The following is a 21,092-nucleotide window of genomic DNA, read 5'->3' as shown; positions in this document are numbered from 1 at the left end:
TTTGGGTCGGGGGTGCCCTCAATGGGTTTTAGGGTCTGAAGTCTCCCAGATGCTGCCAAGTTTTGTTTTGTATTTGCATAACCCTCTTGGGATCTCTCAGGTCTGAGGGTCTTTTAGGTCTGAGGCCTCCTCTTGAGGTCTTTCTGGGTTTCAGGGGTCTCTCTGAGGGGTCTTTTGGGATCAGGACCCCATTTTGGAGCCCCCCGACAAGGATAGTCTTTCAGACAAAAGCTTCACCTACAGGGTGTGCCCGGCTCCTGCTCTTGTCTCTGAAGGCCAGGGATAGCCAGGCGCATGACACTCATGTGCGGGAGGGACTAGGGGCGCCCCTCTTCCTTTGGCCACTGGACTCCTGGCCAGGATTTCTGCTTCTCCCTAGCTGGGGTGACTTTGCAGAGGTTTGGCTGCCAGCACGAAGGGGCAGCTGGCTGCAAGGCGGATTTCTGGGGGAAATGGGTGGATGAATTCCTGAGGGTGATCCCAGCTGACAGGCAGACCGGCCCTGGGGAGAATCAGTGCGGCTGGCAGGGGACAGCTTCAGAGCCAGGCCGCGCGGGGAGGTGGGCGGCACTGGAACTTCTGCATCGTTCTTGGAGGTGACCACTGGGAACTTACCTCGCAGCCCAGGTTGGTAGCTTTGCCAGAGGGCTACACTCTGAGCTCTGAACAGGGCTGCCTGTTCTTTTGGTGAATATTTGGGCACCCACTGTGTTCTCGGTACTGGCCGCCTGGGGCCTGGAGACAAAGAATTCCCGTCTCCCTCCTCAAACCCCCTTCCCCTGCCAAGACCAAGTCTATCTTTTGGGCGGAAACAGACACAAAAAGAGCAGATAAGTGTTTGGGTGCTTTGTGGGACCTATCCCCAGGGATTCAAAGGAGAAAGGTCAGTTATACCTGTGGGCACCAGGAAAGGCCTCCTGAAGGAAGTGGGATGTGCTGAGCTTTGCAACCTGGGTAAGGGGAGAAGGGACACTGTAGACAGAGGTCCCTGCATAAGCAAAGCAGGGAGAGCTCTGATCTGGTGCCAGCTCCTCTACCTGAGCACTTGGGGACACCGAGGGTGTGAGTCTGAGTAAGAGTGTACCTGGTCTATGGATGTTTCTGGAAAGTGGGTGTGTATGTGCCTGAGTCCAAAAGACACTCATTAATTCATCAGATAATTACAGACAAGCCCAGGGTCCAAGCCACTGTTTGGAGGATTCATATCCATTGCCTTCCCCCTGCTTTATTGAGATATTATTGGTATATAACATGTGTGAGTTTAAGGTGTACAATGTGATGATTAGATACACACATATATATTATAAAATAATTACCACAGTAAGGTTAGTTAACACCTCCATCTGCTCAGATGATTATGATTTTGCGTGTGTGTGTGGTGATACCAGTTGAAATCTACTCTCTTAGTGACTTTCAATTATATAATGCAGTATGTTCACATAGTCACCATGCTGGGCATTGAACTGCAGACCTCATTTATCTTGTAGCTGGAAGTTTGTACTCTTTGACTAACATCTCCCCACATCCCTGACTCCCCAACCACCTTTCTACTCTACTTCTGTGATTTTAACTGTTTTTAGATTCTGCGTGTAAGTGAGAACATACAGCATTTGTCTAAGGATCCATATATATATATATATTTTTATCCTCACCTGAGGACACTTTTCCATTTTTTGTTCAGATAGAGTGGGAGGGAGAGAGAGGAAGAGAGAGAGAGAGAAACATCGACGTGAAGGGACACATCGAGTGGCTGCCACCCGCACGACCAACCAGGGCCGGGGACAAACTGCAACCGAGGTACGTGCCCTTAGTGGGAACCGAACCCGGGTCTCTCTGTACCGCAGGCTGACGCTCCAACCGCTGAGCCAAACCGGCCAGGGCAGGATCCATATTTTTAAAAGGCAGCATACCCGCCTGTTAGGAAATGTGCTGTCTAAACAACCGCATGCACAGACGAATTTGTCCAAGGAAACAACAGGCTTCCTGGGGTGGGCACCGGAGTCAGGGAAGGCTTCAGAGGAGTGACATCGAGGTTGGATCTTGGAGATGGAAAGGGAACTCAAGGCAGGAGAGAACCAGAGCCAATGCCTCCTGGGGCAGCGGGCTATGCTGGGCACATGGCAGGCATGGCAGGAGGTGACAGGAGCTGCCAGTGAGGACCTCCCAGGCAGGCTGGGCATTTGGCCTTCGAACTGAAGGTGATGGGTGTCACTGAAGGGTTTTGAGTGGGAGCAATTAGTATCTTTAGAGGTCTCTAGCGAAAGGGAAGGATAAAACTTGGAGGTACGAGAGAGGGGCTGGGATAGAGGAAGCAGATTCTGGGGACTTCTCTGTAGCAGAACCATTAGGACTTGGTGACTGCTGAGATGTGGGGGCTACGGGGGAGGGAGGTGCCAAGGATGACTCTAGCTTAGGTGATTTTGTGATGGATAGTTCCATTGTCAGGAGGGGGGCGCCAAGAGGGAAGCGGGTCTGGAGGGCAGTGTTGGGTGGGGAGGGCCAGCCCTGTGGCTCAAGAACCGTGTCCTGGCCCTACTCCCTCTAATACGACCTCTCCAGGCCCTACTTCTAGGCAGTGGTCCCCAAGCCACAAGCCCTCCTTTTCCCTTCCCCAACCACCATGCCAGTATGGAGAGAGCACGTGGGGTGTGAGGTTAAAAGACCACAACACCAGATACCCATGGCCATAGTCAGGCTGCCCAGAGGGACAGGGACCCCTTTTACTTGGCTTCCCTCTTCCCATTGTTCTTATCCCCTGAGTATTGAGTAGGTTTGGGGGGACACCAGGAGACATGATGCCTGGTATTCTCCAGATTGTTAAATGGGACCTGGTAAGTCCTGCCCCCAGCCACCCGTCCATCCTCACCTCGCCCTCCAGCCCGTGCTGGCCTGTGCCTGGTGCCGGCATTCCGCACTGAGTAGTCCTCGGTGCCCACGCTCCGGGCACTCACAGTCTAAGGGAAGTCAGCCAGGGCCAGACCTTTACACCTGCCAGGCTAGAAGAGTGAGCGGCATTGTGGGAGCAAGGGGATGAGACAGGCAGGGATGAAGCGTCCTCAGATTTCTGGGAACCCTGGAACTCTGAGGCTCCAGAAGCTGTTCTCCACTGGCCTGGTTATCTCTGAGCCTACTCTGGGTCATGATCCCCCCATGGGTTTCTCCTGTCTCCTTGACTCTCGAAGAGCTGAATGGGAGAGGCAGCCCTCAGCAAGAGGATGCTAACACCTGCCCCTGAGGTTGGGGTGAGGGGAAGTGCGTAGGGACCTCCCGACCAGAGAGCCTGAGGGTGTGTGGCTGACGGGCAGCCTGGGAATGGAGAGCCACGCCTACTTTCAGGGAGGCTTGAGGGGCCCTTAAGGCACGGCTTTGTTCCTACACAGCCTCGGTCCCTGGGAGGGTAAGGATGGTGAGGGGGTGGGACATCCTCGTTGCACTTCTTAGAGGCCCCCTCTCTGGGAGGACTCCTGGAGCTGTCACTTTGATTAGGGGTCTGTGGGGCTGGCGACTTGCACAGTGACAGGCCGTCACAGGCAGTGAGGCAGGGACCCTCTCCTGCTCATGGCCCTGAGGCTGTCTGTGGGAGGGAGACATGGGGGGGGGGGTGCTCCTCCCTCTCAGCTTCCTCACCAAAGCCTGGGTCAGAGGCCTCCTTATTCAGCCACACCCAGCACCCGGCTCCCTGCTCAGCGTGAGCCTGAAACACCTGGGAGGGGGCACAGGCTGGGGAAAGAGCAGGTACCCCACACTTCCAATCACCCCCTCCAGGTACTTCCCCAACTTTCCCAGCCCACCCTCCACCCCATCTGTCTCCTACACAGCAGGTCTATGTATTTATCTAGTTAAGTCCTCACCCAAGGATATTTTTCCATTTATCTTCAGATAGTGTGTGTGTGTGTGTGTGTGTGTGTGAGAGAGAGAGAGAGAGAGAGAGAGAGAGAGAGAGGAACATCGATGTGAGAAAGACACATGGACTGGTTGCCTCCTGCACGGCCCCAATCAGGGCCGGGGCAACTGAGGTACGTGCCCTTACCGGAATCAAACGCAAGACTCTTTGGTCCGCGGGTCGATACTGAGCCAAAGCGGCCAGGGCAGACCCTTTTATTCTTCAGGAATGTGTCTTTAGCCATCTTTCACCACAGTGGGTGTGGGCACCAGAATCCCTGCACCAACACGGCTGAACTCAATGACCCTACTGACTCTCTCTCTCTCTCTCTCTCTCTCTCTCTCTCTCACACACACACACACACACACACACACACGTGCGCATGCGCACCCCTAAACAATTTTAGGTGGTTCTTGAACATCTGCAGGGAAAAGGTTTGCTGGCTTAACCCGCCTGGCTCCAATCTCTGGTGCGGCTGTTGGGCCAGCCCAGGGCACGGGGGACACCGGCACAAGCAGCTGTGACCTACCTCCTGCGCCAAGCGGAGCAGATGCTCGGCTTTGGAGCTGCATTGTTTACAAAGCGCTTTCACAGGCAACGTGGCATGCCCTCCTCACCCCGCCATCCCACACGTGGATGATGACACAGTCCTCACATTAGAAATTGGGATACTGGAGCTCAGAGAGTTTAAGCACCATACCCAGGGTCACACAGCTGGGTTCAGATCGCAGGGTTTCTGACTCTGAATCCGATCTCATATACCCTCTGCCCTTGCTGCAAAGGCTGAGCCTTAATGTTTCAGGAAAAGGGAGGAGGAATGGCCCAGAGAAGGCAGATTAGCTCCCAGGAGATGATTCCTCAAGTGCTCGAGCCTCCTGGCCTCTCTCTCCTCTTGCTGTGTGCCTTGGTGTCCTCACCTGAAAAATGGGGAGATCCCAGCCATTTCCCACTCTGCCTAGGCCGGCTAGGGAGAGAGAGGGGACCCTCCCAAAGCCAACTGATCCCTCCCCCATCTCTTGGCAGGACTGACCCAGCCATCCAATTCAGGGCCCACCCCTGTGCCCCATCATCCACTGCAACATGACTCCGGAGAGGAGAGAAGGGGATTTCAGAAATTATTTAAGCTCTAGCTTTCTGAAGTGGCCAGGTGAGCCTTGGGTGGGAGTGTAGGATAGACACCAAGGGGGACAGGAAAGCAGCAATGGAGCCAGACGATAGTGAATTTCAGGGCAAAGATGACTGCACCAGACATCCCTGTGCCTTTGGGGCTGGAAAGATCAGAGTGGCAGGTGGAGGCTGTCCCTTGCCCTGCGCGCTCAGACCTCCCCTGGCTCCTGTTCTAATCAGCCCCTCCATCTCCTTTCCAAGTCTTAGACTGCAGAAGCCTCTGGCTACATTCTGAGCCCCAGAGATCAAAGACCTTGAGCTGGGTCATGCCTGAGTCACTGGCTTGATGAGCTCCTCACCCCCCCACTCCCTGCAGATGGATTAATTTCAGTCCCATCAGGAAGCCCCGGAAGCCCTCCAGCCAGTCCCCCCACCTCTTCAGTATCTCCCTGGGTTGCTGGTTCCTCCTCAGTACCTCCCCCCCAGCCCATCCTGAGGCCTTTGGGTCCATGTTTCAGAGGAAACTGTGCTCCCGCAAGGCCAGAGAAGTTCGTGCATCTAACCATTGCCTCCTGCGAGTGTTCTCCTTATGTGGCAGGGGATACAAGTGCCCCTTGCTCTCCCTGGATGGCCATCACATCCCCTTCTGCCAAGCGTGAACCTGAGGGTCAGCACCTCCCCCACGGACCTCTAGGAAAGGCAAGGCCATCTGGGTGGAGAGTTAGGGGGCTTAGCTCAGATCCCTGCCCCGGCAGAAGACAAAGGTTCCGTCTGTGTCTCTAGGTGGGTTAATTAGCTCTGGGCTTGAGTTTCCTTTCTCTCCCCACACCAGCAAGTCCTTCCCCCAGAGCCTCTTCCTAACAAACCTGTTTTCAGGAGCAGCTGCTGCCAACCCCTCCCCAGACCTTTGCAGCGCAGGTACTGGCTGCTCCAGAGATTACAGGTTATTGTCTGGTGGAGACAGGATGCTGAGGGGGTGGGGGGCTAGCCCTGGGACCCAGGCTTGGAATGCAAGACTGGATCCAGCTGTGGGTTGGCTGTCTCCTCTCCCTCCTCCACCCCCCTCCCAGCCAGCCACCAGGTGCTCAGGTGAATAGAGAGACAGCCTGTTTTCAGGGAGAGGAGGGAAAAAAGAGGCAAATGGAGGGGAGAAAAGACTGGGGGTGGGTGGGTGGGTGGAGAGGAAAGAGTAAGGGCAGAGGTGTCCCAAGTTCTAGCTGATCAGATGACCACCACCACCCCTTCCTGGCATTGCCCAGGTAGCAGGTCCAACAGTCCAGGTACTGGACTAAGAGGGGCAAGCCAGCTGGGGTCCCTTTCCCCACCACCAGAGCCAACCCTGGGACAAAGTGCTAATACCTCTCCGAGCCTGTTTCCCCTTCAGCAAAAGGAGGGACATTTCAGGGGATGGTGGCAGAGGATGAGCCAGGCTGGACAGGAGAGCGGGCCCCTGGAGCAGCATGCCCTGAGGCAAGGCTTCAAACTTTAGCAGCAAGAACTCTGTGGCAGGCAGAGGAGGGGCCAGCAGCACCTCCTTTCCTGGAGGTGTCTGTGGGCAGGGTCAGTATTTGCTCCAGCCTCAGAGGGACTAGGCAGGGACTCTCTGGGAGCGGGGGCAGTGGATGCTCCCTGACACTCTCACACTGTCCCTAGTCTCCGCATGTGCCCCCTACCCTGCCCCTGGGGAAGAAGTGTCCGGTTTGTCCACCCAGGGACTAGGAGACAGGGCCTGGTAACGCTGCTTTGCAGGCAGGAGCAGGAGTCCCTCCCTCATGCCCTCCCCTCCTGTCCCTGCATCCCCACCCCCTTCCCTCTGTCACTCTCTGGCGGGGTTTCATTCGCTCCTCGCCTGCGCTCAGTGCTCTGGGTGCCTGCCTGCGAAGAGAATGCTCCTGGGTGAGTACTGAGGGCGCAAGCCGGTGCGGAGGGGGCTCCCCGCCCTTTCCCGCTGTCTTTGGCCCTCAAAAGTTGTCTGTTAAGAGACTGCCATAGCCAGTTGATTCTTGGTACCTTTTCCTAGGTCCAGGGCTGGGCAGGGAGCCCCCACTCTGTCTGGGAACAAAGGTGGGGGTGGGGTGGCAGGAAGAGTTGGGGAGTTACAGGTCCACCCTGCAGGAGTGAGGTGTGCCGCACTTGGGGGCAGACCTGTGTCCAGGGAGCCTGCACCAAAGGTTCCTTGTATTAAATCACACCTTCAACTGCCTCTAAGGGCTGCCTGGAGCCTCCAAGGAGTGTTAGGGGAGGGGGCTCAAGAGGCAGTTGTTACTACAGCAGAAAAAGAGAGACCGAAGCATATGGAGGGCAACAGGCAGAAATCTAGGGAACTCCTATCTGAGGTCCAGCCACTGCCCTGGGGCCAACACCAGTGTGCCCCTTTATCCCTGGTCTCCCAGCTCGCCTCTCCACACTGGGGTTGTCTGGCCCTCTTTGGGGGAGACAGCCATTACCCTTTAAAGGGGACTTTTAGGAATCCCTTCCATGGGGGCCAAGGACTGGAGGCTGTGGAGCTGGGCAGAGTCTGCCTTGTGACTGGGTTTGGGGGTTCGTCCGTCCTCCAGCACTGGAAGGAGGGAGCCCGGAACATCACTGCCTCCAGAGTGCTGGTTGACCCCGAAGTGGATCGGGGGCTCTGGAGAATGTGGGGAGGACCCCCCCTGGACTTGGTGGGAGTAGGCAAGCAGGGGGTCTTGGTTCAACCTTCCATTCCCTGCCTTTGGCTCTCTCCCCCTCCTGGACTCCCCCTTTCTTCGCAGAGTTTTGGTTTTATCTGTGATACAAACAGCAACTCAACTGTTTGAGGTGTGTGTGTGCCTGGGGTGGGGAGGACCCTGTCATCTGCCCCTGCGACCTGTGGGAGAAAGAAAAAAAGACTCGGGGTTTGGCTACATGAGCTTGTATGTGTGTCAGATGCATCTAGTTTTGTAAGCAGGGCGTGTGCACACACCTGCCTCTGGGCAAACGTGTCTGTATACAGACCTTTGTGCATATGCATGTCTGTGATGGTGTGTGCTGCTGTATGCCTATTGTTTTGAATGGTCTGTGCCTTTCTAGGGGCCCATGCGTCCTTGCGTGTCCATCCCTCTGGGTATATACGATCTGAGTGCATCTTTGTTGATCTTGCATGTCTGTGTGTACGTGCATGCTCATGCGTGGCCTTTGTGCCTGACTTTGCCCCCTGGCCAGCGTGGGCATCTGTCTCTGTGTGAGTACCACCTCCGTATGTGAATACATTAGTGTGCGTAGACGGTGTCATCATGGGGAGATGTGTGTGCCTCGGTCTGTGCCTGCAGCCGTCTGCGTGCGGGCCTGCGGACCTCATGGTGTATGTCCCTGTGCTCTTCTGTGTCTCTCTCCACGTTAGCAAAACAGCAGAACGTGGTCTCCCCAGAGCCTCTCCCTTGGGTGGTGGCCAATGTGATATTATTTCATGAGACCTCAACTCTTTTCTTCTGCCCCAGCCTTATTTGAACCACTGGGGGGTGGCCTGCCACACAGTCTGATTTGTTCATGTTTGACCAGAGCAAAAACCTACCCTCTTGAAGCAGCCATCCCATGAGCCGTGGGTCCCAGCTGTGACCCCTGGCCAGGGTTGGCAGGGACTGCTCCGAGACACTTAGCCAAGGTGGCTGCTCCGCTGTAGGATGTTGTCAGAGAAGACCCTCTACACCTGGCCCTTTAGTGGATGTAGAATTTTAGACCCATCAGGCTGTGTGGAGCCATCCTGGGGCAGGTGTGGGGCTGTGGCGTCTCACTGAGTGTACTCACAAGCCAAGCAATCATACACTTGTGCATAAGCCATGACTCGTGCGTCACCCCAGCAGCCTGGGGGCCCAGGTTCACAGTGAATGTCAGAGGCAGGTGGCACAGAGCAGCTCTGTGGCAAGGGTGCTGGGGAAGTTCCCAACAGCCCACAGAGGCCCTGAACTCAACTCCACGTGTACCCTAGGCCTTGTGTGGGAGAGTAGTGGACCCAATTGTGAGGGGGCTGAAGGCGTTTCTGGGTGACTTTGTGCTGGGAAACTGAGTCACCAAGTGCCCTGGCATCCCTCCTCTTCAAATGACCTCCACACTTAGCAATTTATTTGACCCAATAAATTGGTCATACAAATTTATTTGGTTCTCAGGCATGTTTCTGTCCTGCCCTTTCCTCCTCACCTGGCTGCAGTTCCCACTTCATGGATGAGGAAACTAAGGCTCTTAGCTTAGTGTCCAGCTTAAGGCCACTTCATTGTGACCAGAGCTCCTCTGTAGGCTTCTAGCATGCAAGGCTGGGAGGGTTGGGGTGCCACAAACCCACAGTCCTCCTGCATGGAACCTGCACCCTCTCTTCCCTGCTCCAGGGAACCCGCCCTCCAGGGGGGCGAGGGGTGTCTCCTGTGCATCTGAGAGTTCTAGGAAGAGGCCATTCCTCCCTCTCCCTGACACCCCATTTCTGTCATCCCCATTACAAACCACTCTGATGAAAACAGTGAGCTCCCAGCTCAAACACCTCCTGGGCTTCCTTCCCCACCAGGCCGGAAGGTCAAAATCCCCAGCACGCCCTGCAGAACCTTCCAGCAGTAGGCACTGCCCAGGACACCTGTCCCCACCCCCCATACCTCCACTCTACCTTGAACTTTGGGAACCTGCACTGCACTTTCAACCTCTCTTGTTCTGCCAGTCCCACTACCTGGACGCCCTTCCCCTCGTGAACCACTGACCCGCTGTGAAAACGAACTGACTCTCCGGCAAACCCTGGGCTCGCTGCCCGCTCCTCTGTGATCCTAAAGCATCTAGTTCACCACTCAGAGCACCTGCCAGCCTGCAGCCTGCACGGCAGGGCTCCGCCCGCTCGGCGCTCCACCGTAGCTCTCACCTGTGCGCGCTCACCTGCGCGCTCACCTGCGCGCTCCTTCAGGAGCCCAGCTACCCAGCTGTGGCGAGCGAAGGACTCCTGTCCCCGTCCTTCCTGCCGCCTGATCTCGGCAGCCCTGCTGCGGCGGGGAAGGGAGAGGGTGACCTGGCTGGCCGCTGGGACAGAGCGGGCGGCAGGTGGGCGCCGGCCTGGTGAGCCCTGGGGGGGGGGGGGGGGTCGCCACCACCCGCCTGCGACCCCAGCCCACGCTGGCTGCCGGCGCCCACCGCTAGTGGCTGCTGTCGCTCGGCGAAGCCCGAGGAGACCGAGGCCAGAGCGTCCACTGCGCAAGATGGTGGCTCCCGCGTCTCCGTGAGTGTGTGCGGCCAGGGCAGGGGGCCGGGCCTCGGGCGTCCCCTCCTGGAGCTGCCCGGCAGGGGCGGGCGACAGGGGCTGGGGGCCCTGCAGGCGGTGGGCATTGGCCAGCGAGGGACGGTGCCTCGGGGACCCATCCAGGGCTCCTCCCCTACGCGCCCCCAGAGGTTCCCTGCCCTCCTTCCCACCCCAGAGAGCCCTAGCCTCGCTCAGGCTGCCAGGGGAGGGGTTGCCCGCGTCTCTTCTGCCTGGAGCTTGGACTCTTTTAGTAGGGTCCCAAAAGGAAGGGGCCCACAGGAGCCTGGGGAGGAGGCTGGGGACCACCATCCTGGGGCTAAATAAACCCTATGTTTGAGGCTTACGTGCTGGGTGGAGTAGGGGTGGCAGATCTAAACACCATGGCCCCAGGGGCATGCAAGTTGTGCCTGTGCCCATCCTGCTCCCCAGGGTAGGAGAGGTGTGGGGGACCTGGGTCTGAGACCCCTCAGCTTCGGACCACGTTCCACCCAGCCCCGTTCCCTCGGGGTGAGGTAGGGGATGTCAGAGGCTTTTGTCCATTTGTTTTGTTTTGATTTTTGAGTGGCATTGTCCAATAGAACTTTCTGGGGTGTTGTAAATGTTCTCTGAGCTGATACAATAGCTGCTAGCCACTAGCCACATGTTGTTCTGGAGAATTTGAACTGTGGAACTGAATTTAAAATGTTTTAATTTAATTCTAATTAATTTCCAACAGCCACATTTGGCTAGCGGCCACAGCGGACAGTGCAATTCCAGAATCTCCATCTTTCCGTGCATCCTTCCTACCTACTCTTGATCTTTACTAAAAACGTCCTAGGTCTGACAGTCATTTTGTCCCCTCCACAGAATGGGGCAGGAGAGCCCGTTTCTAGGTGCGTGGAAAGGCTCTGACAAACTTCCAGAAGGGACCACCTTGGCCAAAATTGCCCCCCCCCATTCTAAGACCCTTTGGTTGGTGGGCTGTACAAGGCACTGAATCACAGGATTCTGGAAGGAAAGGGTGTCAGTCGGTTGTTTTAACCACCCAACAGGTGCCCAAGGGTCCACTCCACTGCTCGTTCTGCCTGAGAGCTCATGCTTCCTTCCTCATTCACTCCCCAAAGTGTGTGTCAATATGCTGGGTGCCAGGCGCTGTTTTCCCTTCTCTGGGGTTCAGTAATGAACAGGAAACTTACCTTTCCTACCCCCAGGGAATGAGAGAGAGAGAGAGAGAGAGAAAGAGAGAGAGAGAGACAACAGACCTGCGCTGAAATAAGCAAGCAGATTTGTAAACTGAGGAGAGCGATGGAGGGAACAATCGGGGTAGTGACAAAAAAGAAGGGCACTCCCTAGGAAAGGATAATTAGAGATGCCTCCTCTAAATAGGGGACAGCTGTCTGGCCGGTGTGGCTCAGTGGTTGAGTGTCGACCCATGCACCGAGAGGTCACCAGTTTGATTCCCTGTCAGGTCACATGCCCAGATTGTGGGCTTGATCCCCAGTGGGAGGCATGCAGGAGACGGCTAGTCGATGTTCTCTCTCATTGATGTTTCTGTCTCTCTCTCCCTCTCACTTCCTCTCTCTAAAATCAATAAAGGGAAAAAAAATTTAATATGGGACAGTTAAACTAGGACCAGAGGGGAAGTGGGGGGTGGAAACATTCTGGAAGAAAATACAGCATATTCACAGGCCCTGAGGACGGGAATCTGGCTCTGGAGGAACCAAGAAAAGGCAGGTATAGCTGGAAGGGGCGGGAGAGACAGGTGGCTGCCAGCAAGATCAGCAACGCCTGGGCATTTATTTGGCAGACCTGGAAAGGGATTCTGGCACTGGCCTCAGAGCAACAGGCTGTAGTGGAAGGATTTTAAAGCAATGCTTTTAAAAGCCCCCTCCAGCTGCTAGGGTTTGAATGACTCAGAGATGGGTAAGAGTAGGAACCCAGAGGGCCATCAGGAAGCAACTGGCATCGTCCAGGCAACAGATGAAAATGGCCTAGCTGAGGACAGTGGCAGCAGCATGGAAAAAAGCGATGAGTTAGAGGTAGATTGTGGAGGTGGAATCAACAGGACCAGGACCTGGATGTGGAAGAGAGTGGGGCTTAGAGGGGCATGTTCCTGGCCAGAGCACCTGGGTAGGAGGATGGACCATTTCCTGGACTGGGGACACCTGGGAAAGGAGCATATTTTGTAGGGACAGAGTGAGCATTCCATTAGAGTCTAGTGGTTCTCAACCTTCCTAACGCCACAACCCTTTAATACAGTTCCTCATGTTGTGGTGACCGCCAGCCATTATATTATTTTCATTGCTACTTCATAACTGTAATTTTGCTACTGTTATGTCTTAGGCGACCCCTGTGAAACGGTCATTTGACCCGCAAAGGGGTCGCGACCCACAGGTTGAGAACCGCTGCATTGATAAACCAGGAAGGTGGTTGGATGGAGAGGTGTGGTGCCCAGAGGAGTGGCCCAGACGGAGGTTGTGAATTTCGGGGTGGCCAGCGGAGATGGTTCTGAGCTCTTTGACAGGCTGAGGTTGGGAAGAGGAAGTGGAGAAGACAATATAAGCCCAGGTGTGACAATGTGGGGAAGGAAAACCAGGGTTTTCCTTCAAGGACGGTGTGGTGAGCCGTAGCAAATGCCACTCATAGTCCAGGAGAAGAGGACCAAGTTTCACCCACATCTGGCAACAAAGTACCTTTCCTTATACTGTCCTGGAATTTTGCCCTTATTTGAGCTACCCACCAAATGCCAGTTTCCACACAGGGTGCTGGGTGTAGTATCAGGTGGACAAGACAGTCACTGCTTTCTCAGAGCTTAGACTCACCTCGCCAACAGCCTCAGAAACAGGAAGTCCTTTCATACAGCCAAAATAAATCCTTTCATTCTTTTTTTTTTTTTTTTATCCTCACCCGAGGACATTTTTCTATTTTTTGTTCAGATAGAGTGGGAGTGAGAGAGAGAGAGAAACATTGATGTGAAAAGGAGACATCGAGTGGCTGCCACCTGCATGACCCAACCAGGGCCGGGGACAAACTGCAGCCGAGGTACGTGCCCTTAGCGGGAACCAAACCTGGGTCTCTCCGGACCGCAGGCCAACGCTCTAATCTCTGAGCCAAACCAGCCAGGGCCTTTCATTCTTTTAAACAACCAACTTTTGCTGAGAGTCATCTGCATGCCCAGCCCTGTACAGGGACTTAGAGATCCAAAAATGAACAAATGTGTCCTTGGCCTTCCAGGAAGCAAATGTAGAGATGCACAGAGAATCCCTGCATTCACCATATTGTATGATGAAGACTCACACGTGGGGGATTATGGGAGACCGGAGGGCAGGTACCAGCACAGGGGATGTCTGAGCTGCTCTCCAGGGATGAATGGAAATTCATCGGGGAAAGAGGAGGGGTAGGGAATCTCAGGCACTGAGGATGAAGGCAGGAGCTAAAGTAACAGTGACCTGTGTGGCAATGGTGAGCATTTGGAGTTGGCCAAGCAGACGGGGCAGGCAGGAGTGATGGATGGGAGGCTCTGCAGGTGTCCAGAGGCTTGGGGCAGTGGAGAGGGGACAGGGGAGCATGGTGAGGTGCATACACTTAGGCAACAGGACACCACTGAAGAGGTGGAAGCAAGGGAGTGACATAGTTGGATTTGTGAGTGGCCTTGCTCTCTGGCTGCTGTGACAGATGAATCTGGGGGGATGACTGCAGAGGTGGAGGCAGCCGTATGATCCAGGTGAGATGGTGCAGGCCTGAGTCTCAGTGTGGCCTTGGAGGACTTGGGATCTAATTCTGCCTCAGGCACTTCCTGATTGTGGACCTTTGGCGAATCACTTAAAGTCTCCGAGCCTCAGTTTCCCCCCGTTCAAAATGAGGATAATACCACCCTCAGAGTCTCTGCAGGAGGAATCTTGTTCTCCTCTTGGAGTACATAGCACAGGGCCTGAGTTTGTTCACACTCAATAAATGGTAGTCACTGCTGTTGTTATCAGTAGGCATGGAGAGGAGGGGACAGACAGGTCTGGGAGAGAATTAAGAAGCAGGGTTGGCAGGTTTTGGCCATCAGTTGGACATGGCCTTCTGGTCCTGAACTGCACATCCTGACCTTGCACCCCGAGTGGGGACATAGAATGAGGGAAATAGAGGCAACCAGCTAGGTGCCTTTAGTCTGGGGCCCAACCCCCACTTCTGGGTTACCCTTCCCCAAACCACAGTGCTGGTGTGTGCATATGTATGTTTAGGGAAGGGAGCTCCAGAGAAAACAAATCCAGTTCCTCGATCCCGTAGCTCTGGAAGCTCAGCTTTGTGCTAATTTCCTTCTGATGAAATAAATGACCATGCATTGGAGGGATCCATCATCCTTTGGCCAACAAGTCAGGAGGTCTGAATTTTTGTTCTGGGGCAGCCACAAATTATTCATGAGTCCTGAGAACCACTCTGTCTCCAGGACTCAGTTCCTTCCCCTATAAAATGTGGTTCCGTAGACGGTGCCGGTCTTTCCAGCTCTGAGTTCGGACATGCTTCAGCTGTCAACATGAAACAATGCCTTGTCCTGGATGGAGGGACAAGGGGGGGGCTGGGGCTCCCATACCTCCCCACTTTGGATAACACTCTGTGGCCCTTTGCATGACCCTGCCCACTCCCCATAGCCCTTCCTCATTGGGTTCAGTCCATCCCTCAGCTGGGGAGTGCTCTGTGGGCAGTGTGAACCCTTGGTGGACTCCCTAACACCCCTCCCTTGTCTCTTTCATCTCCAGTCTCCCACCGGAGGAGCAGGAATAAACTTTCCCAGCTAAGTTAGATGGATGGTCCCCAATAGCCTGGCGGGCTGCCCTTCTCCTGCCTCCCCACCAACTCCCCTTATCAAGGGAGGTGCCTCTGTGTGGGGAGGAGGCTGGGAGGTTAGAGCATCTGGGCGGGGGTGGGGGGTGCCCTGCCCCTCGAATAGGAGCAGGAATGGTGCCCCCAGGGAAGAAACCAGCTGGAGAGGCCTCCAACTCTAACAAGAAGTGCAAGCGTTACTTCAACGAGCACTGGAAAGAGGAGTTTACCTGGCTGGACTTTGACCACGAGAGGAAGTTGATGTTCTGCCTTGAGTGCCGCCAGGCCCTGGTACGGAACAAGCACGGCAAAGCTGAGAACGCCTTCACCGTGGGCACTGACAACTTCCAGCGCCATGCCTTGCTGCGCCACGTGACCTCAGGGGCCCACCGCCAGGCTTTGGCCGTGAACCGGGGCCAGCCCACTTTTGAGGGCCAGGCTGAGGGAGGAGAGGCCTACCCAGGCCTGGCAACCACCCCTACCTCTAGGGGCATCAAGGTGGAGGTTGACCCGGCCAAAGTGGCTGTGTTGACCACGGTGTACTGCATGGCCAAGGAGGACGTGCCCGACAACCGCTGCTCTGCCCTACTTGAGCTACAGAGGTTCAACCTGTGCCAGGCGCTGCTGGGCACGGAGCATGGTGATTACTACAGTCCCAGGAGGGTGAGGGACATGCAGGTGGGTGGCAGCCAGAGTTATGGGGGAAGGCTTGGGGAGGGAGGACATTGAGCCATCTGGCCTAGTGCCAGCATGCCAAGCCCCTGGGCAGTGGCCAGAACACTTCATTTATACCTTTACCCGTCAGAACCTCACTGAGAGCGTACTGTGTGCCAGGCCCTGGGCCAGCTGCTGGGGACACAGCAGAGAAGCAGTCAGACCAGGCCCTGTCCTCGGGGGCACAGGGGCTCCCCTCACTATGTAGGCCAGAGATAGCAACCTGGTGGCCCTGGGGGCTTGATTGGCACACAGAAGTGTTTTGTTGGTTTTCAGTGTTTTTACAAAATTTAAGTTAGTTTCTAACCTTAACAAAATGAGAGATTACATACAAAAATCTAGACTCGTTACTTGTACTGAAAAGCTAGGTCCCCGTTCTCAGGGCATGAAGTGGTGGAGTTGGGAAGCAGGCACGGACTTCCTATCCTCTCTGTTTTATCCCTGGCCCGCTTCAAGCCCAGTGTTACCCACGTAGCCCCTAGGCGCAAGCACGGTGCAGCTTAGGTGCCTACTAGCTGTGTGAGTCCTAGAGGCTTGTGTGGGGTGAGGGAGTTGACCTCATCTTACAGAAAGATGACAAACAGACAAACAGCTGGGGCCCTGTGTCACACACCTGGGGAGTGAACATGTCTATCAGGTAATCCCTAAACAGCAGAGAGGAGGCACACCCCCAATAAGTTGAAGACTGGGTGATGCTGTAGAAACACACATATACCAAACTCTGCAGAACCTTTATGGTTCATAAAGTATTTTACATTTATGAGCACAACAGAAAGGTTATAATTCACAACCTTTTGAGGAGATTGGGAGCACCTATTAGCCTGATTTTAAAGCTGAAGAAACAGGCTCAGAGAGGCGAAATGACTTGCCCAAGGTCACACAGCCAGTAAGTAGCAAAGTTAGGATTCGTCCCCAAGTCTGTCTGACTCCAAGGCCTGTGCTCTTTCTCTCACCCTGTACTGTCTGCCTCCCCTTCTCAGGACAAGCCTAACTCTGCCCCCCCTTTCTCTCTCTGGCTGTCCCAGGTGGCCATTGCCAGTGTCTTGCACACGGAGGCCTGCCAGTACCTGAAGGCATCCCCATATGTGGGGCTGGTGTTGGACAAGACCAGGGACTGGGCTGAGTCCCACAGTCTGGCCTTGTTTGCCACTTCGGTGTCCCCCTGCGATGGCCAGCCTGCCACCATCTTCCTGGGCAGTGTGGAGCTACAGGAGGGCGAGGTCACTGCTGGCCAACTCCTGGACATCCTACAGGCCTTCGGTGTGTCTGCACCCAAGCTAGCCTGGCTCAGCTCAAGCCTCCCCAGTGACCGTCTGGGGAGTGTGGGCTTGCAGCTCCGGGCTACCTGCCCACTGCTCACAGAGCTACACTGCCTCCCCGGCAGGCCAGATCCCCAGCCCCCAGCCTACCTAGGTGAATATGAAAGTGTACTGGATGCCCTATTCCGCCTCCATGGTGGTCCCTGTTCCCACATGGTCCCTGAGCTCCGTGCTGCATTGGACCTTGCAGCTATCGACTTGGCAGGACCACGGCCAGTGTCCTGGGCCTCCTTGCTGCCTGTCGTGGAAGCAGTGGCTGAGGCTTGGCCTTGCCTGGTGCCCTTACTGGAGGCCTCAGCCCCAGCCTCACCAACAGCTAGGGCACTGGCCCTCGCCCTGCGCCAGTTCACCTTCGTGGCCTTCACCCACCTGCTGCTGGACACTCTGCCCTGCATGCAGAAGCTCGCCCTTGTCCTGCAGCCAGAAGACCCGGACTTGGCCTTGCTGCAGCCCCTGGTGATGGCAGCTGCAGCCTCCCTCCAAGCGCAGCGAAACTCTGGTGGCGCGCGCCTCCAGGGCTTCCTGCAGGAACTGGCGTCTTCCAGTCCCAACTTGGGCGGTGGGCGCTGTACCTACCGCGGCCTGGAGTTGGTCGGCTACTCTGAGGCTGCGGTCCGGGGCTTGGAACAGCTGCGGGGGGCCTTCTTGGACTCCATGCGGAAGGGACTGCGGGACTCCTACCCGGGGCTCTCGCTGGATGCTGCGGCTGCCTTCTCCGTGATCTTCGATCCCCGCCGTTACCCGCAGGCCCCTGAGGAGCTGGGCACTCACGGCGAGGGGGCACTCCGGCTCCTGCTGCGCACCTACGCCCCTGCGGTGGTGCGCCAGCGCGCATTGGGCGACTTTGCGCTATTCAAGCGCGTGGTCTGCAGCCTGGGGCGGCTGGGCCCGCGGGCTCTGTGCTCCAAGTTGGCATGCGTGCACTCCGAGCTGCACGAGCTCTTCCCCGACTTCGCCGCCCTTGCTGCCCTGGCATTGGTGTTGCCCGCGGGCGCAGGCCTCTTGGACAAGGTTGGCCGCAGCCGGGAGCTGCGGTGGTGGGGGCAAGGCGGGGCCGGGGAAGGTCGGGAAGACCCTGCAGTCAAGATCGCTGTGGATGGTCCCCCGCTGCACGAGTTTGACTTTGCGCTGGCTGTGGAGTTCTTAGAGGGTGGGTGGGGGGAGGGGTTGCTGGGGTCGCAGCTCACGTAAGGGTGCCCTCTTTCCCTCAACCCAGCCAGACTGGGGCCCTGGGCATTCTAAGGGCCAAGCTGGACTTGACTGTGCTGCATCTGAACTGGCTTACTACCCATGGCCTTCCATCCACCTTCCCCTGCTTCCTCTGCTTCACACTGAGTACTAACCCAGCCCTGTGGGTTGTGGAGGAGGGCCTGGGTCAAGGGGGGCCTGGGCAAGTGGGCAGAGATGCTAGGGTCTGGGGCACCCTAAATATTGCTCCTGATCATTCTAGAGCTTGGTGAGGAGTAGCTCACCCTTTTCTCTCTGAATTCATCCCCAGCTTTGGCCCTAAAAATGTTGGGGTTGGGGGTTCTTGGTTGAAGACTGTGTCTCCAGAATTAAGAGATTGAGGGAAGGAAGAATGTGGTCCTTGACTGTTTCTCGGCTCCACTCCTGGCAGCATCTCTTCTCTTCAGATATGACGAGAGCAGATCACTGTCCTTGTTTTTGACACACAGCACAGCACCCTCTCTGTGCACAAGCTAACAGTTCAAGGGAGGTAGTGGTGCCCTCCCTCCCCTTCCCACCAATAGGCTGCTGAGGCTTTTATGTATATAGACATAATCTATAAATGTGAAATAAATCTATCCTATTTTTCATATTGTTAACACATAAATCTAAAAGGACTTCTTTTCGCTTTGCAGTGACAGTATCCAAAAAAGTCCCAAATGAACTGGACTTATTTCTAACTTTTTCTTTCTTGAAGTCTGGTAGTTCCCCCAAGTTCCTTGCCTCAAATCTTTAAGACCAAAGTGCTGCCCCCCACCCCCACCTCCAGGCCTGACCCAGGGATGCCATTGGAGGGCTTTGTGTCTCCTGGGGAAGCAGTTGGGGCCCCACCAGAGCTGGGGGGCACATCCCTTCAGATCCCAAGGGTTTCCCATGCCCTCTGGCAGCCCTTGCTGGGAATGATGTGGAGATCTGGAGAGGGGGAGTTAGAAGGGAGGGGACTGACCTTTCCCCAGGCTTCCTAGGTTTGGGTTTAATTTACAATAAAGAGGAAACCCAGCTCATATGTAGTCTCCATGGTGGTGTGTGTGTGTATCAGGGGCCCACCCTGATGCCTCTATCCCCTCCCTTGGCCTGACTCCCCTTAGGGGTTCATTTGGGCCTCTGTAGGGGCGGGAGGGTCATCCTTCTGGGCTGGGAGCCTTACACTGTGGATTCCCTGCTTCTGCTTCCCCAGCTGTGGAGAGGAGAAGCACAGAGATGGGCTGTAATCAACCTGGGCTTGGCTGGTGCTACTTTGTGAAGAGGGAGGAGACAGGAGCTCTGCCCTGGCTCCACAGCCTAGGAGACCATCAGCCTCTTCTGGCTGTCGAGGGAGGGTTGCCCTGTGGCTCCCCATTTCAGACCCTGCCCTTCTTCCTCCTGCAGCAGGCACGGCATCCAGTGCCCCCAGCCCCCTGCTGGCCTCCCTGCCCCTGCCCGCCAGGCCTCTGCAGCCCCCGCTGGACTTCAAGCACTTGCTCACCTTCCACTTCAATGGCGCTGCCCCGCTCAGTCTCTTCCCCAACTTCAGCACGGTACGGGCTGGGCTGGCGGGCGGGGGCATGCAGCCAAGTTGGGGGTGGGCAGGGAAGGTGAGCTCAGAGGGACCAGCTCTCAGAAGCTGGGTCTAACCAGGAGCTCATTCTCCTCCAACATCCCCAAGAGACTAGGCACTCCCAAAATAGAGACCCCCAGGCCCAGCTTTCTGAGCTAGGGGAGGAGGACGGTGTTACCCACTCCCACAATAACAACTGCTGGGCCTGTAGGGTCTGTACTGTAGATTTCACTTGAGTTCTGGTATAGGGACTGCTGTGGATGATTTGTGTATGGCTGTGTGCAATTGGGTATGCCTTTCTGTTTTAGTGTCTCCATAGGTCTTTGTGTGTTATTTCTGGGTGTGAATGTGTGTGTTGGTGTCCTATGTGTGTGTGTGTTTGTAAACAACTCTTTGTTTCTCAGTATATATTATGAGTGCCTGGGTATCTGAGAGGTGTTTTGTGTCTTTGTGTTGACTATGTATGTGTTTGGTGTGTGTCTGACCTCTGAGTATGTTTTGTGTGAGTTGGGTGATGGTGCCTTTGTCTGTGATTGTGTGCCACTGTGTGTGTGTGAGTGTGTATTACTCTGCATGTCTCTGTAACTGTCTGTCAACTCACGTGCTATGTGTCTGTATACGCGTCTGTGCATTTCCATGTGTGTATGTGTGTGAAGAACAAGTATAAAACATCAATTAGACTTCATTACTTGAACGACAAGAAATGCCCCCCCTTTTTTAATTTTGAAAAATCAAATGCAATTATCAACTAGCCCCACCCCACCCTGACAAGATGGTGGGGAATTCAGCATCCCTTCCTTCCTGCCCTCCAGGGTTGCACAGAGGTCCTCAGGAGCCTGAGACATTTGGGGAGGGTCCTCTGGTCTTAGGTTTCTGCTGTCACTTGCTGACATGCTCACTGTTCAACCGCATGGTCCCTCAGGGGCAGGTGAAGCTGCTGTGGTCCTGATTGCTGGGGCTCCTGCAGGCCGTGCTCTGAGGTCCTGTCCCCTACTGCCCCCGCCCTGGTTGCTGTGAGAATTAGAACCTCTTTCTGTTCTCAGGGGGGTTTCTGAAACCATGCTCCTCTCTCCAAGCCTTCCTGAGAGAAGAGAACAGAAAGTTCTCGACAAGCAAGCCCAGATAGCTTCTGCTTTTGGCCCAACAATCTAGGCCACTGAGAAAGGGGAACATAAAGGCTTGGTTTGAGAAAAGAAAAACTTATTTAAAATAAGAAAAAGAAAAAGACATGCAAATTAATATTCCAAAGAAATGATTCTACTACTCAGGGAACCCTCCAGGGTGTCACCT

General features: G+C 55.4%; 2 protein-coding genes across 5 annotated transcripts in view; both read left to right on the top strand.

Annotated features, from left to right (window-relative positions):
* The window catches only part of ZNF385C (zinc finger protein 385C), a 44,011-nt gene that overhangs the window by 15,955 nt on the left and 6,964 nt on the right, over positions 1-21,092 (top strand). For all 4 annotated transcript variants that reach the window (XM_036269080.1, XM_036269081.1, XM_036269078.1 and 1 more), the window contains exon 3: positions 19,634-19,782. In XM_036269080.1, coding sequence (XP_036124973.1) covers positions 19,634-19,782 — 149 coding nt within the window. The remainder of the gene's footprint in view (positions 1-19,633; positions 19,783-21,092) is intronic.
* CUNH17orf113 (chromosome unknown C17orf113 homolog) lies at positions 15,141-18,229 on the top strand. The gene is made up of 2 exons (XM_036269077.1): positions 15,141-15,683; positions 16,745-18,229. Exons 1-2 carry the CDS (start codon positions 15,141-15,143, stop codon positions 18,227-18,229), a joined length of 2,028 nt encoding a protein of 675 aa, XP_036124970.1.

The sequence above is a fragment of the Molossus molossus genome, unplaced genomic scaffold (genome assembly GCF_014108415.1).
Source record: "Molossus molossus isolate mMolMol1 unplaced genomic scaffold, mMolMol1.p scaffold_m16_p_19, whole genome shotgun sequence".
Classification (NCBI taxonomy): Eukaryota; Metazoa; Chordata; class Mammalia; order Chiroptera; family Molossidae; genus Molossus; species Molossus molossus.
This window is presented reverse-complemented; position numbering and strand designations above follow the sequence as displayed.

Bases quoted from the DNA above. Each gene is read 5' to 3' on its own strand.
- CUNH17orf113 (XM_036269077.1), top strand. From the start codon at position 15,141: ATGGTGCCCCCAGGGAAGAAACCAGCTGGAGAGGCCTCCAACTCTAAC. The intron at 15,684-16,744 runs GTGGGTGGCAGC...TGGCTGTCCCAG, and splicing joins GGAGGGTGAGGGACATGCAG to GTGGCCATTGCCAGTGTCTT.